This window comes from Cervus elaphus, chromosome 11 (genome assembly GCF_910594005.1).
Source record: "Cervus elaphus chromosome 11, mCerEla1.1, whole genome shotgun sequence".
In the NCBI taxonomy this organism is placed as follows: domain Eukaryota; kingdom Metazoa; phylum Chordata; class Mammalia; order Artiodactyla; family Cervidae; genus Cervus; species Cervus elaphus.
Genome location: NC_057825.1, coordinates 55,670,625 through 55,689,581, shown reverse-complemented (window position 1 = coordinate 55,689,581; position 18,957 = coordinate 55,670,625). Strand labels below are relative to the sequence as shown.

Sequence of the window (18,957 nt, the reverse complement as noted above, 5' to 3'; positions counted from 1 at the left end):
ACAAACATGGAAGTGAAAGTTTCATAACGTAACCCATACCTTCGGTTCATGTGGTCTGTGGCTGAGTTGGGTTCCTACACGTGTCCGGTCAGCTCCAGACCTCAGACCCCCCTCCAATCCAAACACTGCTCCCTGTCCTGGGTTTAAATCAATAAATAAAACATTGCCTTTTACTTAGAATTATGCCATTTACTTATATTTCTGAGAAGGACTGTCCTAAAAATTATGGGGTAGAACTGAACATGGAGATTCTCCTGAAGAAAATTCACTTTTTAATACCCGTCTGTGAATTCTCACTTTGTGGTTTTCCGTGGCAAATGGCTATGTCATTGACAACTGAAGCTGCCTGATATCTTTTATTCTCAGTCATAGGCAGTCAGCAAACTCAGCCTGGAAGTCTTTCAGAAACTGAATCTCCTGTGTCCCTGTGTCGATTCGGGAGCAAAGGGGCCTTCCTGTGTCTTTGAGAGAGTCCACAGTCCTCTGCTTGGCAGTGGTCCTCACTCAGGATGGATGTGAGACAGACTCACCGTGTCCTTCCTCACCAGCCTGCTCCAGCTCCCAGCTTTGGCGCTGTCTGCAGCAGAGAAGAGGGAGGTTGTGATGCTTCCGGTCTTGACTACAGCTCTGCAAGGCGAGCTGTCCTCCTTGGGCATTTTTCTTCTGAGCTTTGAAGCCGGAAAGAGGAAGGCGGGAGGCTGAGACTTTTGTGGGGAGTGTTACAACATGTTTCAACAAATTGAAACAAAAGAGGAAAAGGAATTGCTGTGGTTTTGGTCATTTCCAGTGGCACTGAGAACATTGTCTCCGGGATGGATTTATTGCACCTGCTATGAGTGAAGGACAGGAGGGGTCACCATCAGAAGGTGCTCTGCTCATGGTCTAGAAAATTCACTTTGAAGCCTGAGATGGGACTCTCTGCCAGAATGGAAATTTCACTCCTTTCAAATTAAAGAGAAAATCCAGCGGCCAGAAGAGTCACGCTCCGGTCTCTGACTCCATCACCTAACCTCTCTTTCCCGTCCTGAGTCAGTCATGAGGCTTCTGTCTCCTGATACTTTTCCAATGTTCTTTTTTATCCCAGGAGATTTGTAAAACAAGATGCTTGGGATATGCTTCCGTAGTGAAGAATTAGACCTTTTGTTCTCTAAAAACTGTTATTAATAACCCTCAGGCCTGGGGTCTAGAGACAAGTGTGTACAGTACACGTGGTCCCTCTGCTTGCCCTGCCCGCACAGTCTGGCGTTAAGTGCCAGTGGTTGCAGAGTGTCATGAACTTGGAGGCCTGATCATGGTGAGGCCTCCATTCAGGGTCTTCTTGGGTCACAGCTGGCTTCTTGCTTGGCTTTCTCACTGATTCCTTGTAAAGATGCCAGTTCAAACTCTTGCTCTCAATGGTGATTGTCAGCTGCTCTCTGTGGGCAGAGGCTAGGATCATAGGAGCCTGGGAGGCGATCAGACTAGCTGACCTGCCAGCTCAGCTGTGTCCTTCTGGGTGAACCACCCTGAACCCACAAAGTGAAGATAGGACCGTCTTGTGAGGTGTCCTAGGTGTCATGCTGGTGACCTGAGACTGTGACTGTGTCTGCAGCATTGTCCGAGGTTCCAAAAACATCACTTCCCTTCTCCAGGAACGGGTCCAGATCCTCAAGATATAAAAGATATAAACAGTATGCTTTTTCCAGTACTAAAAACTTTTTGAAGCTGTAATTTTAAAAATAGGGAGGGGGTTCTACTATATTCAGAGAATTGTTGTTTCTACAAAAATTTTATCATGCAAAAATCAGACATAACTTTGAGAAAGAAACATAGTTGAGGCAAACATTTAGAACTGTATACAGCAATAATAATCCTCGTAACAGTACTGACACGGTTCAAAAGACATGTTCAATACTAAAAATAAATATCCCAGCAAATAGAGGACCACACACACACACACTCACGCGCGCGCGCGCATGGGCACGCACATGCAGTTTGATGGGAGGAGGGATAAGGCAAGGCCAAGGCTGGGGCATGTAGTGATGAGGACATAGAGCACAGCGATGAAGGAGAACTTCCTGCCAGACGGTCCCAAGGCAGCATTTGGCCAGACTGAGCCAAAGGGCAGGCTGTGGGGTGAGCGGCCATTTATTCCATGTTTGTCCGTGTCCAGCTGCCTTCAGCCAGGCTAGTGTACTTGGCCTTTAGCAGTCATTTCTTGTTGATGCAAAACATTAACGTTGCAGGGAAAATTGTATACAAAACCAAGGCAACTTCTTTGTTGATGGGACAAAGTTGTAGGTTACACCTAGTTTCCATTCCAGGCTATGAAGCTTGTTACCCTAACAGATAAATAATCCTGTTTTTCATCCCACTAGATAGGAACCTGAAACAGGAAATCTTTTTTTCTTTTCTTCTCTTTTGGCTACGCTGTGCGGCATGTGGTATCTTAGTTCCCCAACTAGGGCATAAACCCGGGCCCCCTGCACTGGGAGTATGGAGTCTTAACCACTGAACCAGCAGAGAAGTCCCTAGGAATCTTTTTTCTTTTAAACTATGGTTTAAAAAAAACACCATAAAATTTAAATTTAATTTAAAATTTACCATATTTATTATTTTTAAATGTAGTTTAGTCCTGTTAAATATATTCACACTGGAACATTTCCATCTTGCTAAACTGAAACTATCCCCTCCCCCCAGCCCCTAGTAATCACCAGTCTATTCTAGAATAGAATAGAAACCCCCATTCTATTTCTGTGAATTTGACTATGTTAGATACTCTCTATAAGTGGAGTTCTACAGTACTTGTCTTTTTGTGACTGGCTTATTTAGATGAGTCTATCTTTGAGGTTCATCTGTGTTATAGCATATGTCAGGATTTTATGAACCATGAAATCTTCTGAGAAGATTTAAAAAAATGAAATCTTAAACACATTTTTGAACCCTGGATTTATTTGCACAAGCCAGGCTGGAAGGGTGGGAGGTGAGGGCCTTCCTGTTTCATTCATGCGATGAAACACCTTAGTTGAGTTTATCTCCTTTTCATGTGGTTCTCCTAGATTTTTCTCTCAAATGTCTAGCATAAATTGGCTCTTTTTAAAGTATTTTTAAAAGTTTATTTATTTTTGGCTGTGCTGGATCTTTGTTGCTGCACATGGGCTTTCTCTAGCTGCAGAGAGTGGGGACTTCTCTCTAGTTGCCATGCGAGAGCTTCTCCTTGCGGTGGTTTCTCTTGTTACAGAGCACAGGCTCTAGGCCCAGGGGCTTCAGTAGTGACAGTGCTTAGGCTCAGTAGTTGTGGCTCCCGGGCTCTAGAGGATAGGCCCAGTAGTTGTAGCTCATGGGCTCTAGAGCATGGGCTCAGTAGTTATGGCTCACGTGCTTCATTACCCCTCAACAAGTGAAATCTTCCTGGACCAGGGATCGAACCCTCATCCCCTGCATTGGCAGGAGGATTCTTAACCACTGGGCCACCAGGAAAGGCCCATAAATTTACTCTTAAATGCAGTTGTTTTGTGTTACAAGTCAGTCATCCACAAGGGAGCTACGTCAAACACTGCAGGGCCCAGTGTCACCTGGCAGGGTGTACTTCTAATGCCTGCAAGCCTTTGACACGCAGGTCTGTGTGCTTCGTTCCAGAGAGCCCAGCAGTACGCCCAGCAAGTCCTGCAGAAGGAGTGCCGGCCCCAGTTTGCCAAGAGGTCGATGGCACAGCTCTTTGGGAGCAGGTACAGCTTGGACCTGCCACCGTTCGTGATGAAGGTCCCCGCAGAGAGCGAGGCTGAGTACAAGTACGACCCTCCTTTCGGATTCCGCAAGTTCTCTGGGAAAGTCCAGACCCTCTTGGAACTCTTGCCAGAGCATGACTTTCCTGAACACTTGAGAGTCAAGAGCTGCAAGCGTTGTGTGGTCATTGGAAGCGGCGGGATCCTCCACGGACTGGAGCTGGGCCACGCCCTGAACCAGTTTGATGTCGTGATACGGTACGGTGGCTTGAAGACCAGCCTCTGTCCTCTAGGCTGTAGCTCACTGCCGTGGGTCAGGGCAGCACCAGAAACAGGAAGCACCCAGAACAACCCCACATGTCCCTGCCTTCCAGGGACTCACGTTTTGAGAAGTTGAAACAAAGACATGAAATGATTGGATGCTCCAATCTGTGCGGTACTGACCCTCATTTTGGTAAAAACCTTTTTAGTGGAGTTGAGGGTTGAAAGGATGGATAGATTCAAATAAACCAGCAAAGGAGGAAGGCTGTGCTAGGCAGGGCCCAGAGGAGGATGTGGGGAAGGGGGGCATACTTGAGTCAGTGGGACACCTGGCTTCTAGGAGTTGGACTTCGGGTGGGTGAACCTGGAAGGTGGCCCTCACTGGGACCAGAAAACACACAGAAGCATTTAAACACCAGATCGCCTGGAGGAGGGCATGGCAACCCCCTCCAGTATTCTTGCCTGGAGAATCCCATGGACAGAGGAACCTGGTGGACAACAATCCACAAGGTTGCAAAGAGTCAGACATGGCTGAAGTGACAAATCACGCTCACTACAGGCAATAGGCAGTCATCCTGAATTATAGAATTTGCTGATAGTTTGACAGTCATGTTAGGAAACACCAGGATTTCCAGTCTGAGGTCTACGATGTTAGTGGAACCACTGGGATAGTTGAGGAAAGTCTCTGGCTAGTGACGAAGAATGAGAAGATCCATCGCAGACATTTTAAGCCTGAAAGTGGTGATATGTCTACATAATGCCTTTGTCACCAGTAGCTGTGATCTCAGGCAAGTTTCCTCGCTGTCCTGTGCCTTGATTTCCTCATCTGTAAATAGAGGCCATGATGGCACAGAGCTCATGGGGTTACTGTGAAGACAAAAGGAGTTAACAGGTGTAAAGCATGTGGAACAGTGTCAGACTTATGGTAGATGCTCGGTGAAAAATGAAAGTGTTAGTTACACAGTCATGTCTGGCTCTTTGTGACCGCATGGATGGTAGTCGGCCAGGCTACTCTGTCCGTGGAATTCTCCAAGCAAGAACACTAGAGTGGCTGTTAGGAGATATGTTTGGAAGATATATAGGAAGGAGGAGGAGCTATGGAAGAAAGGGGAGGGGGTGTAAGAGGTTTCTAGGGAAAGAACCAGACTTTTTTTAAGTGCCAAGAGAGAGAAAAAACAAGGAACAAGTTTTAAGGCAAAAGGTGTGAAATATGGGAGTGGGGTCAGGGCTTCAGGGGTGTGGAGGTTGTTGAGGTGAGGGAGGATGTAACTGCTTCCTTCCTGTGGGGGCTTTCTGTGTGCCAGACGCTGTCACGGGCTCTGGTGGGTCTCATGCCTTGGTGAAGCCATCCTGTTAGCCAGCGTCAGAGATGAAGACACGGAGGCACCATAGGGCCTGGAGTTCCGACCAGACCCTGATACTCCAAATGCAGAGTGTTGAGGCTTCCAGAACCTCAGCCCCAGCTCTGTGTGAGCAGCTGAGCGATGTTGTGCACAGGCTGCACTGGAAGAGGTAGACGGGACCCTGTGCCCATCTTAACGGTGCACAAGTGGGATATGGGAGGAGACAAAGTGAGAAACTGGGGTGCACACTCTGGCCAGAGGAGAGATACAGTGGAAGAGAAGGGTGGCCTTGAGCTGACCTTGAGGAAAGGTGGGATTTGGCTAATGAGACAGCTTCAACAGAGAATGAGACTCTTCGGGGACTTCCCTGGTGGTCCAGTCGCTGAGACTCTGCACTTCCAATTTAGGGGTCCCAGGTTTGATCCCTGGTCAGGGAACTAGATCCTGCATGCCACAGCTAAGACCTGGTGCAGCCGATAAATAAGTAAAAATTAATTAATTAAAAATTTTTAAAAAGAAACAAAAAATGAGAATATTCAGAGCGCGTGACAGTGTCTGGCTTACAGGAAGCACCCAGAAATGGGAAGCGGTTTCATCTTCTCTCACCCTGATATTGTTCACAACCCCTAAAAGAAAGGTGGTATTTGACCTTGAAGAAAGCAGGCAGGGAAATCTGGGTGAGGAGCCCTGCATGGCAGGAGGAGAGAGAGAGAGGGAACAGGGGCTGGCTCGACGCCCAGTGATGATGGGGCCAGACTGGGAGGCATGAACGTCGTGCATAGGCACCGGGAACTAAGGAGGGAGTAGCTGAAATCAGTTGAAAAATTTTTGGTGGGTAACTTTCAGGTTTAAAGCAATTCTACAATTAACAGAAAAGTTGCCAGAGTCATACAAAGAGCTCCCCTTTCCCCAGATTCCCCAGCTGATAACACTTGATCACACTGGCTTTATAATTTTCTCTCTTTATATTTTATTATTATTTTCTGAACCCTTTGAGAGTTAGTTGCAAATTTCAAGCTCCTTTTTTACGCCTAAATACTTCAGTGTGCATTTCCTAAGAACAAGGACATTCTGTTATAGAACTACAAGATGATATTCAGAATAAGGAAATTAACACTGATGCAGTAGAGACTTATTTACAATCCTTATTCAGATTTCACCAGTTATTCCAGTAGTGTCCATTATTTTAAAAAAAAAGTGGAGGGGCTTCCATGGCAGTCCAGTGGTTAAGACTCTATACTTCCACTGCAGGGGACATGGGTTCAATCCCAGGTTGGGGAACTAGGATCCCACGTGCCTCACAGTACGGCCAAAATTTTTTTTAAATAAATAAAGGAAAAGAAAAAGAATATAACTGGTTCAGGATCATACTCTGCATTTAGTTGTCATGTCTAATAATATCTTTTAATAATCTAGGACTTAGGTATCTGAGATCTAGAAGAGGAAGTGGCAGTAGAATGGAAAAGAAAGGTTTATACAGATGTGTAAAGACCAAACAGACTTTTCCTGAGATTTCAAAACTATGTACCTGGGTGAGTGATACTGCTTTAGGAAGAATTCTTAGCCCCCAGACCATCCACACTGGCAAAGCCTCCTTCGATCTAACAGTGGTCAGTGTCCCAAATTCCTGCTTTAATTTAAGACCAGGTTGTACCCTGGTAGCTTAGCTGGTAAAGAATCTGCCTGTCATGCAGGAGACCCTAGTTCAATCCCTCGGTCAGGAAGATCCCCTGGAGAAGGGAATGGCGACCCACTCCAGTATTCTTGCCTGGAGAATACCCTGGACAGAGGAGCCTGGGGGGCTACAGTCCTTGGAGTTGAGAAGAGTTGGACACAACTGAACGACTTTCACTTCACTTTACACTTGGGCCCAGTGCCCTCCTCGGGCCCATCCCTGTCTGTGTAACTATGGTTTGTGTCTGCTTTGCCGCGGTTTCTAGGTTTTCTTTTCTGATTATCTTTTTGAAATTCTGGCAAGAACCACTAATATCCGAGCACAATGGAAAGCTTTCAAGGAAACATTACTAATGCCCAGAGAACACACACAGTGTAATGTGTTTAGGTTGGCTTAACATGGCAGGACTAGATTGAATTGCTTGTCATTCATAGATTGGATCTGGGCAGATGTTGCGAGTTCGCAGACTGAAGACTTCGCTCATCAACACCTGGAAAGGGCAGAGCTGAGGGATGATGGGGTTGCTGGAGGGGAGGTACCCTATCCCCAGCCATACCCTCATTCCCAGTCCTTAAAAAATGTGGAAAACACGCTGCAGGAATTTTTCACATGATTAAGTGGTTAATGTCAGTTTATCTTTGTCCTTTTTACTTAAATAGGTTAAACAACGCACCAGTTGAAGGATATTCGGAGCATGTTGGCAATAAAACTACTATAAGGATGACTTATCCAGAAGGTGCACCTCTGTCTGACCTTGAATATTATTCCAGTGACTTGTTTGTTGCTGTTTTATTTAAGAGTGTTGACTTCAACTGGCTTCAGGCAATGATAAAAAATGAAACCCTGGTAAGCACTAGAAATTCACCCATCGGATGTGTGCCTTTGTAAAAAGTGAAGGACTCTCTAATTGGAATTATAGGTTTTTTTTTTTGTTTTTTTTTTTCATTTTTAAGTTAACATTCATGCTTTTGTGTTGTCTTTCAAATAGCCACTCCTTTTGTCGAAGCCCCTCAGAACTCCCCCTGGGAAATTACTTTCAGAATCCAAGTCACACATGGAAACTGGTATCATTACTTAGTGGAAATAAAAAGCATGGGACCAAAATTGCTATGATTGAGGTTGACCACCCAGCTGATTTACCAGACTTGAATTTACATGGCTTCTGGCTGTTTTCAGAAATTAGACTTATGTGCATGAGTATAAATTATTATCAAGGCTGCTCAGAAGACTATCCATAAATTCTCTGAGGGGTCCTTTCAAAGAGCGTCCCCAAAAATGCTTTGATTGGTGGTGCTCTTGTTGGAGTCAGTTCACAGCGTTCCAGAAGGACAGATGTGGATGAGATGGCCCTGATTCGGTATTCCTTTTGTTTGTCTTTACAGTAATTGATCACCCTACTTTATGAGGCCCCCCCATTATATTGAAATAAATTTTAGAGGTCAACTTTTAAAATTTAGAGGTCAACATTTATATGCACTTGCACAAACTGGCTGACTGTAAAATTAATAGGACGTATCAAACTCTTTAGAGAAGCTTCACATGATGGAGAATTTGTGTCTCCAAAACTTATTGGGGTCCTCTGGATTTCCTCTGGGTAGTTTTTCTAGTTGAAACATGAAGCACATATGAAATGATTTACAGTCAGACAAGAGATATCACCAGACAGGAAGTGGAGTAAGTGGATGGGGGCAGGGGCATGGTGGGGCCTGAACACAAGTGGACCTCAAACTGAATCTGTTTACTTGATCTTCCCTGGACAAAATGATGGCTTTGGATCCTTAAAAGACCTACCATCTGAGGCCATTACCTTAAGAATTTCGTTCCCCAAACCGATAAAGAGTTGCTTCTGCCGTTCCTTTCCTTGTCCAGTGCCACCTTCCTGAATCAGATCCTTAGAGTTGCATGGCTCTGGGACTTCTCCACGGAATGCAGAACACACACCCATGTGGGGCCACACCCACAACTTTGCCCTCATTAGCAGGGGCCACATTCTCCCCTTCCTCTGATAACTTGATTAACTCCCCCTAATGATTGCTTACTTTCTTTCCTTAGCCGTTTTGGGTGCGGCTCTTCTTTTGGAAGCAGGTGGCGGAAAAAATTCCACTGCAGCCGAAACAGTTCAGGATTTTGAATCCAGTTATTATCAAAGAGACTGCCTTTGATATCCTTCAATACTCAGAGCCTCAGTCAAGGTTCTGGGGCCGAGATAAGGTATTTTTGTCACTGCTGATATGTAACTGTTCTTCTCTGTGTTGGAAAGGAGCCGTCCCTATGCCTTTCAGTTAGGCTCAGCTGTAGACCCAGGAGCATCTTCCAGAGATGACACCTCACCGTTGATTAGATGTTCCGTGTGTGTTTATCTCTAGACATCTTGACCTTAGGGGCTCCCCATTGTTTAATCCTTTCACCCCTAATGGCTTGTCTCTTTAGTATAGTTAGCACTTCGATCACTGAGATATTATTTAAGGTATTCTTTCTCCAGGAATCCATAAAAAGTTACTCCAAGACTCCAGAAAAGTTGTCTACATTTTAACACTGCAGGCGACTTAAGAGAAAATTGACATTTATCATCACTCCCGAGGACCCTTATAAGCTGCAGTCTGTAGGGTTGCCAAGAGTTGGACACGACTGAGCACGCACATGCATTCATACATAGGTGATGGTAAATAGGCAATTTCTGTAGATCAGGGGTCCACAACCTCTAGGATCTAATGCCTGATGATCTGAGGTAAAGCCAATATAATAATAATAGAAATAAAGTGCACAATAAATGTAACGTGCTTGAATCGTCCTGAAACCATCCCCAACCCCCAGGTTCGTAGAAAAATTGTCTTCCACAAAACCGGTCCCTGCTGCCAAAAAACTTGGGCAACCCTGCTCTTGAGCAGTGCTTTTCAGTTGATGCCTGAGTCCCACACCCCAAACATTCTGATTTGATCTGTCTGTGCTGTGGTCTGTACACTGGGATTTTCAAAGTTCCTAGGTAGTTTTATTTTGCAGCCTACTCTGAGAACCTTTGTGCTGTAGATGGTTCACTGCAGTAGATTCTTTACCTGCAGTCTGCTTGTGTGGCTCTGGTCGGAGATGCCTTTTTTACTTGTTTCTTCATGATCTAAAGAACTGTCTGTCCTAAGTCGCCTCAGTCATGTCCCACACTTTGTGACCCCAGGGACCATAGCCCACCAGGCTCCTCTGTCCATGGGATTCTCCAGGCAAGAATACTGGAGTGGGTTGCCATTTCCTTGTCTAGGGGATCTTCCCAACCCAGAGACCAAACCTGCATCTCTTAGGTTTCCTGTACTGGTAAGTGTGTTCTTTACCACTAGGGTCACCTCCTGTGTCTCTAAATAAAACTTCTGTAAAACCAGTGGAAATCATTTTTAAACAGAATATTAAGCAAAACATTTATATATAAGGGAAAGCAAGGAGTTTTTAAATGTGAGGTTCTGCTACCCACACCAGGGGCCTGAGATACCTCCTAGGAGGTGGGACTGATCCAGGAGGGAATTTGCAACACTGAACTGGACTCGGGAGTCCTCATCCAATAGACAGATGAGCAGCTTCGTCTATTTGCCCTTTGAGCCAAATTCTAAATAAAAAGATGATTTAACACAGCTGTATAAATTTTAAATTAAGAATTCTGTGGTTGTTAAGGAAAGTAAGTATCTGAATGTTGTTGTTTAGTTGCTAAGTTGTGTTTGACTCTTTGTGACCTCATGGACTATAGCCCAACAGCCTCCCTCTGTCCATGGGATTTCCCAGGAGAAAATACTGGAGTGGGTAGCCATTTCCACGTCTGGGAGATCTTCATTAAGAGCTGAAGCTAACTCTGGCTCCAGCCTCGGGCTTGGGCACCCAGCTCAGGTGAAACAGTTCGCATGGTGGAAGTGGTTCCCTTCACAGGCCGCCATTTTCCTCTGGGGCTCTGCCCTCCATCCATGGGGAGCCCAGGAGGGCCATGTGATTCCTGCCATTGCAGGAACATGTGCAGGATCCGTGGTGCCTTTTCCCTCTCAGAGGAAAGCGGCCCTATCCCCTACCAGTGACTGTCAGGTCTCTGACTGGCTCTAGCTGGCCTCCCCTACGTGGAGCACGTGCGGTCCCCCAGAATGTGAGCTTACAATTTTTAACCTGTTGGCATCACTTTTAACAAGACAATTTTTCTAAAAAGAGATAACATCCTGCAGCAAGACTCTTAAACTAAGTTATAAAGAGATTTCACTACAAATATACCTAGATTTCTATATCCTTTAAGTGGCCTGGTTTCTTTATTAGATAGTATTAATAGAGTATTTTTACTTTATTTTACTCCATAGTATTTTTTAAGCACAGGCAAATGCTTATTTGTTTGTTTGCAGGTCGATTTTATTTTAAAAATAACCTTTAAAAATTTAATTACATAAAATATGAAATTGCTAAATAGAAAAGGGTATCAGAAACAAAGTTAGTGGGGGGGAAATTATCATAGAAACAACGGAGCAAATACCCTCAAAACATTAAGTAAAAGTGAAGTCTCTCAGTCGTGTCTTGACTCTTTGCGACCCCATTGGCTGTAGCCTACCAGGCTCCTCCGTCCATGGAATTTTCCAGGCAAGAGTACTGGAGTGGGTTGCCATTTCCTTCTCCAGGGGATCTTCCCGACCCAGCAATCGAACCCGGGTCTCCCACATTATAGGCAGACGCTTTACCATCTGAGCCACCAGGGAAGATCTTATTAAATCAAAAAGAAAATAATGAGCCAAAAAAGAAATGGGAAAAGAATTTGAACAGACATTCACAAAAGAAATTAATTCAGCCAAGGAATAGATGATAAACTGTTCAGCTTCACCAGTAATCAAATAAAAGGGAATTAAAGCTACAGTGACATTTTTTCATGTTTTCTTAGCAGAGATTTAACAGCTTGATAATGTCCTTGTTTGGCAGGAATTAGGTAGAATTTAAGTTGACACTTTTTCTGGAGGGTAGTTTGGCAATGTATATATCAATTTAAAATATGAATAGGGAAATTGGGAAGGACTCTAAAATTTTTATTACTCTAAAATTTTTATTATAAGGAAATTAGAGATAATCTGCAAGGCTATTCTAGGTGGTTCATCATAGCCAAGGTCAAATAGCCAAGGATTAAAATAGCCTATTGAAATTGATGCTTTCAAATTGTAGTGCTAGAGAGGACTCTTGAGAGTCCCTTGGACTGCAAGGAGATCAAACCAGTCAATCCTAAAGGAAATCAACACTGAATATTCATTGGAAGGACTAATGCTGAAGTTCCAATACTTTCGCCACCTGATGGCAAAGAGCTGACTCATTGGAAAAGACACTGATGCTGGGAAAGCTTGAAGGCAGGAGGAGAAGGGGACAGCAGAGAATGAGATAGTTAAGATAGCGTCACTGACTCAGTGGACATGAATTTGGCAAACTCCAGGAGATGGTGGAGAACAGAGGAGCCTGCTGTGCTGCAGTCCATGGGGTCGAAAAGAGTTGGACGCAACTTAGCAACTGTGACTGAACAACAACAAACTCTTGACCTGCTGGGTGCCGAGCTGGCTGCAGTTGGAGATGACGGGACACCACCTGAGAGTCCTAAGCCCAAGCCACAGACAGGCTTTCTATGGATCAATTTCCCTTGGTTTCTGTTTGCAAACCTGCAAAATGACTGTTGAGTTCCTTCATAATAAGGGAGGCTGACTTGAGAGGTAGACACGGCACCCTGGGCATCAGGAAGCAGTTTTTACCGAATGCTGGGGCTCCCTGGATGTTTCCTAATCCCACCTTCATTTATGAACTCTGAAGGGTTCCCTGTTGTCCTAGTTGACAGAAAAGGACAGTTGCTTGTAGAAGCCACAGACTCAGCTCAGATGAATGTGTTAGTAGATGCAAAAGAATATCAAGTAGTAGATGGGCAGTAGCCTCCAGGAGGTCTCTCTATGTTCCTGTCGGCCACCCTGTGTGTTATCTTTATCTACAAACTGCATTGGAAATTCAGAGAGCATGCTTCTAGGCGTACTAGCGGCAAGATGTCAGACATGAAGAGGGAACTGCGATACAGTCAGAATTCAGAATTGGACATTTGGCATTCTAGCCCAAAGTCAGTAAGGGTACATTTGAGGGGGAAAAAACCCAAATATGAAAGCCCATAATTTGAGGTTAAAAATGTACTTGCTTGATCAGAGAGTAAGCAGAAATTGACTGAGCAACAGGACATGTGAAAGTGACCTAGGGACGTTATTTGCCAGGAAAACAGATGAGGGCCTTAACCTGCAGGTAAGGGGTGAACAAAACCTTCACAGGGCAGGTTCTGAGTCCCCTCTGTTCTCAGGCAGAGGCTGTATGGAGCCAGGAGCCAGTCAGGACAGGGTGGGCTCCAAAATCCATGTCCCAAGAAGGGCTATGGCCACTTATCCCAGAGCAGCCCTTGTGAACTTTTGTCATGTGAGAGAGGACATGAGTTTGATTTGCCATTATGGGCATCCTTTGCAGGGCTGGTGGGTGAAGGTTTTAGAAAGAATACCTTTTAGCTTGGTGCTTAAAGGACCCGCCAGGCTGCCTTTTGCTCATATGTTCAAAGAATTTACATTGGGACTTCCTTGGGGGTCCAGTGGTTAAGACTCCATGCTCCTAATGCAGGGGATCCAGGTTCAATCCCTGGTCAGGGAGCTAGATCCTACATGCTGCAACAAAGACCTCGTGCAGCCAAATAAATAAACAAATACTTTAGAAAAGAAAAAAGAATTCACATCACAGACCATGTTTTAGAGTCCAGATTCCTGACTTGGATGGCAGGTCAGACTTTAGAATTGGGTGATACATAAAATGGTGTGATGTATCAAGTTGCAGTCCCAAGTACATATTTGCGTTACTTTGCATAGCATGTAGCGAACCTGGAAAGCAGTGACTGTGCTAAGACCTTTTCTCTTTGTCTCTTCTCCTTTGCAGAACGTCCCCACAATTGGTGTCATTGCCGTCGTCTTAGCCACGCATCTGTGCGATGAAGTCAGTTTGGCGGGCTTTAGCTACGCCCTCAACCAACCCAGAACCCCTTTGCACTACTTCGACAATCTCTGCATGGCTGCCATGAACTTTCAGACCATGCACAATGTGACGACAGAGACCAGTTTCCTCCTGAAGCTGGTCCGAGAGGGCGTGGTGAGAGATCTCAGTGGAGGCATCTATAGTGAATTTTGAACCCAAAAAACCTCACTTGAAAATGCAGCTCTGGGGGACTTCCCTGGCCATCCAGTGGTTAAGACTCCATGCTTCCAATGCTGGGGGCCCAGGTTCAATCCCCATTCTGGGAACTAAGATCCCACATACTGTGAGGCACAGCCAAAAAAGAAAAAAATGCAGCTCTGACCCAGAGGGCTGTTTTTCACAGCCTTCTTGATGAATCTCGTTCTGCAAGTACTTTGAAGTGCAGCCAGTGTTTTTTAACTTTTAATTTAAAAAACAAAAGCAACCACAAAAGTTCTGCTTTTCCCACTTTTCCCCCCTATTTATTTGAGGCCAGTGTTTTTGCACAAAATTTTGTAAGTTAATTTTGAGAATGGGAAAGATTTCCCAAAGAGAATTGTATGTCATGATGTTTTATTGTATGGTAAGGAAGTTATTTAATTTGTAAAAGCTCTGTTCCTGTCTACTGCACACAGAATCCCAGGTCATTAAGTGGAAGAAGGGAGGTGACTCCTTTGATGACAGTCCTGGATGCCTGATTCTGGTTCTCTGTTAGTCTGTTTGGTGGGACGAATGTCGCACGCCCTTTCAGGGTGACATGCTCGGTAGTTAAACCACTGGTTGGGCCAAGCTAGTGTGTGAGGCCTGGGCCACTTGGAGAATTCACGGTCCCTCTCTCTTGATCTGCCTTCCACTGGAAGTCTTAGAGGAAGCAAGCAGGAGAAATATCCTGGAGGCCTCTGGTCAGGGAGGGACACTGAGACTCTTTCTGTGTCCTCTGAGTACTGCTGCAAAGCTGCCCTGGGTGGCAGAAGCCACGATCTTCCCCGCAATTAGGACAACTCTTAGATTTCTGGGAATTTTTAACTTGCCCTTCCAAACACTTAAGTGTTTATCCAATTTATTCCACTGTCTTCTCTGAGGTGGCTTATAAAAATTAGCACAAAACCTCTATTCTCCGGAGTTGTAGGGGAGTAAACTCTTTCTAGGAATGTTTTCGGAAACACTGAAATGAAATCTTCCCAGTGTTATAAATTGCCTATTTTAAAAAAAATTTTTTTTTTTTGAATGCCTACTTGGCAGTGTGTACCAGGCAGTGTGCCGGTCAAAAAAAAAGAATAAAAGCTTTTGAGGAACTCTTACGAGCTAGTTAATTTGAGTGTTTTTTTTTTTTTTTTAAAAGAAGTTTATAAGTGTAGTAAAATGTCCTTCTTGGATGCTGCTACCAGGCAGGACCTCCCTGTAGGGACAGTAGAGGGGGGATGAAGGGACCTCCCGCTCCCCCTGTGTCTCTTCTCCAGCTCCCTAGGTACCGCTGCCTCCTCCCCCTGCAATTCTTATGTCACCCACGGCCCTGGTGCAGCTCTGACCCCCAGACAAGGCCAGTGGCTCCCACATCTGCCAGCTCCTATGCCTGGGCAGGGCAAAGAGCTGGGTCATAGCCCTGAACAAGTCCCTCGGATCTCCAGGGGCCTGGGGCCAAGCTCAGAAGGGCCCGAGTAGCTAAATAGCATTTCTCTGATTTTATGTCTTTTCTTAAAATTTTTCTATGGATTTTGCTTTCTACTCTTTAAGACACATCTCACCCATTAAATGGTGAGACTTAAGGGCTTCCCTGTGGCTCCATGGTTAAGAATGCAGCTGCCAATGAAGGAGACATAGGTTTGGTCCTGGGTCCAGGAAGATGCCACATGCCTTGGAGCAAGTAAGCCCGTGTTCCACAACTCTAGAGCCCAGAGCACTGCAGCTACTGAAACCCACACGCCTAGAGCCCATAAGGGAAGCTACTGCAATGAGAAGCCTGAGCACTGCAATGATGGAGTAGCCCCCACTCGCCTCAGCTAGAGAAAAGCCTGCGATACTGCAAAGACCCAGCAACAGCCAAATATATATATATATATATATTTATATATATATAAATATATATATATATTTAATGGTGAGACTTAGCTTTGAATATTGAGACTCAGGAAGATGGTCAGCGTCTCCTGTGATTCAGGTCAGTCCAGGCCTGCACCACGCATCTCCACCCCCTCATGCTCAGGGGCTACTTAGAGAAGACCCCATGGACTGTAGCCGCCAGGCTCCTCTGTCCATGGAATTCTCCAGGCAAGAAGACTGGAGTGGGTTGCCATTTCTTCAGGGAATCTTCCCAACCCAGGGATTGAACCCACATCTCCTGTGTCTCCTGCAATGGCAAGTGGATTCTTTACCTCTGAGCCACCTGGGAAACTAGAGAAGCCCAGATGTTTGTTTAAGAAGACAAGAAGCAGCTAGGGCCTAACACTGGACAGCTTTCCCAGTGTTGTGTGCACCACCTCATGGGTGTGTGTGGTCTCCTGTGCCCCTGCCTTCCACAGGCATTGGGAAGCAATCAGTCCAGCACTTGCCAGCTTTCATTTCAGCGAATGTCAGCCCTGGGCCCATGCAGCTCAGCGTTTCATTTCTAGCAGGCGTCACGTGATCTAAATCAGTGGTCCCCAACCTTTTAGGCACCAGGGGCTGATTTCGTGGAAGGCAATTTTTCTACGGATCAGGGGGATGCACATGATGGGGAGCAGCCATAAATATAGATGAAGCTTTCCTCAATCGCCCTCCACTCACCTCCTGTGTGCAGCCCAGTTCCTGACAAGCCACGGACTTCTTAAGAGTTCCTTGGACTGCTAGGAGATCAAACCAGTCAATCCTACAGGAAATCAACCCTGAATATTCATTAGAAGAACTAACGCTGAAGCTGAAGCTCCAATACTTTGACCACCTGATGAAAAGAGCCGACTCATTGGAAAAGACCCTGATGCTGGGAGGGATTGGGGGCAGGAGGAGAAGGGGGCAGCAGAGAATGAGATTGTTGGATGGCATCACCAACTCCATGGACATGAGTTTGAGCAAACTCCGGGTGATGGTAAAGGACAGGGAAGCCTGGCAAGCTGCAGTATATGGTATCGCAAAGAGTCAGACACGACTTAGTGACCAAACAACAACAATAACAAATGAAGGTCCCCGGGTAGCTGCCTGTGGGACCGACACCCACTTCCCAGATGCTGACCCTCAAGATGGACCACATGCTCAGCTCTTGAACTAAAGTAGACCACCAGGGGAAGGGACTGAGGACATAATGCACTACCTGCCCTTCCCTGGAGGGCCAGACACCCTGACCCAAATTTCTCAGTCTATTTCTCTTCTTTCCTACATCCCAAGGCCATTCTAGCCTGTTTTTGTGTTCACAGAACAGGGAATTTATCTGTATTTACCTACAACCAACACACACACACACATATATAATTTATAAATATATATATTTAGCGAAGAAAATCAGTTTCAAGAAAATCGGTTTTAAAGACAAAGAGGGAATTCCCTGGCGGTCCAGTGGTTAGGACTCTGAACTTTCACTGCCAAGGGTGGTGGTTCAGTCCTTGGTCAGAAACTAAGATCCTGCAAGCCTTGCTGCTGCTGCTGCTGCTAAGTCGCTTCAGTCGTGTCTGACTCTGTGCGACCCCATAGACGGCAGCCCACCAGGCTCCACTGTCCCTGGGATTCTCCAGGCAAGAACACTGGAGTGGGTTGCCATTGCCTTCCCCAATGCATGAAAGTGAAAAGTGAAAGTGAAGTCACTCAGTTGTGTCTGACTCTTCGAGACCCCATGGACTGCAGCCTACCAGGCTACTCTGTCCATGGAATTTCCCAGGCAAGAACACTGGAGTGGGTTGCCATTTCCTTCTCCAGGGGATCTTCCCAACCCAGGTATGGAACCCGAGTCTCCGGCATTGGCAGGCAGATTGTTTTTATCACTGAGCCATCTGGGAAGCCCATAAAATGTTGGTTAGGTCCTTGATATGAAATACCTCTCTAAATTATCAGATGGTAATAAATTAGCAGAGACAAAATGTGCAGATAAGAGCAATTAATGACTAAAATCAAACTCAAAAGTAGTTTCATTTAACATACCCATATATCGTCTCAGGATAACTCATTTGGGGTGGGAAGAAATTGACTATCAGTCCTAAAGCAATGAGAATTTGAGAGTACATCTGGAACTAAGCTATAAACTCTCTAGTGACAGAATTTTATATTTTATTTCATCTCTAGCACCCACATAGCTCAATGGGCTTCCCTCATAGCTCAGTCAGTAAAGAATCTGCCTGCAGTGCAAGAGACCGAGGTTCAGTTCCTGGGTTGGGAAGATTCCCTGGAGAAGGAAATGGCAATCCACTCCAGTATTCTTGCCTGGAGAATCGCATGGGCAGAAGAGTCTGGCAGGTTACAGTCCATGGGGTCGCAAGAGTCGGACATGACTTAGTGACTAAACCATAGCACCCACAAGAAGACCTTGCCTATTGTAGGCATTAAATAAATATGTTTGATGTTTTAAGATTTTTCTTTCTTCCTTATGGCTGCACTGGATCTTCATTGCTGCGCATGGGCTTTCTCTAGCTACAGCTAGCGAGGGCTACTCTTTACTGGGGTGCTCAGGCTTCTCATTGTGGTGGCTTCTCTTGTGGCGTTCTAGGCACTTGGGCTTCAGCAGTTGCAACATGAGGGCTCTAGAGCACAGGCGCAGTAGTTGCTGGGCACGAGTTTAGTGTTCTGAGGCACGTGGACTCTTCCCAGACCAGGAATTGAACCGATGTCCCCTGCACTGTCTGGTGGCCACAGAGAAGTCCAAATATGTTTGAACTTATTTGATATCTTTGATGGAATTTGAAGACAGTCGGCTGATGGTTTAAGATTGTTAACGGTGAACTCTTGGGTCTATAAGCTGGGTTAAGGAAGTCTTTTATGCTAAGAGGAAGGGAAATACAGGTGGTTA

At 45.4% G+C, this 18,957-nt stretch overlaps 1 protein-coding gene across 4 annotated transcripts in view; it reads left to right on the top strand.

Moving 5' to 3' along the window:
- ST3GAL5 (ST3 beta-galactoside alpha-2,3-sialyltransferase 5) overlaps positions 1-15,292 on the top strand; it is a 56,635-nt gene extending 41,343 nt beyond the window's left edge. For 2 of the 4 annotated variants that reach the window (XM_043917795.1, XM_043917796.1), the window contains exons 4-7: positions 3,619-3,962; positions 7,643-7,829; positions 9,036-9,194; positions 13,917-15,292. In XM_043917795.1, coding sequence (XP_043773730.1) covers positions 3,619-3,962; positions 7,643-7,829; positions 9,036-9,194; positions 13,917-14,165 — 939 coding nt within the window. In that variant the 3' untranslated portion in view covers positions 14,166-15,292. Of the gene's footprint in view, positions 1-3,618; positions 3,963-4,004; positions 4,141-7,642; positions 7,830-9,035; positions 9,195-13,916 lie in introns of those variants that run through there. The other 2 variants (XM_043917797.1, XM_043917798.1) reach the window with 2 other exon arrangements.
- The last annotated feature ends 3,665 nt before the right edge of the window (positions 15,293-18,957 follow it).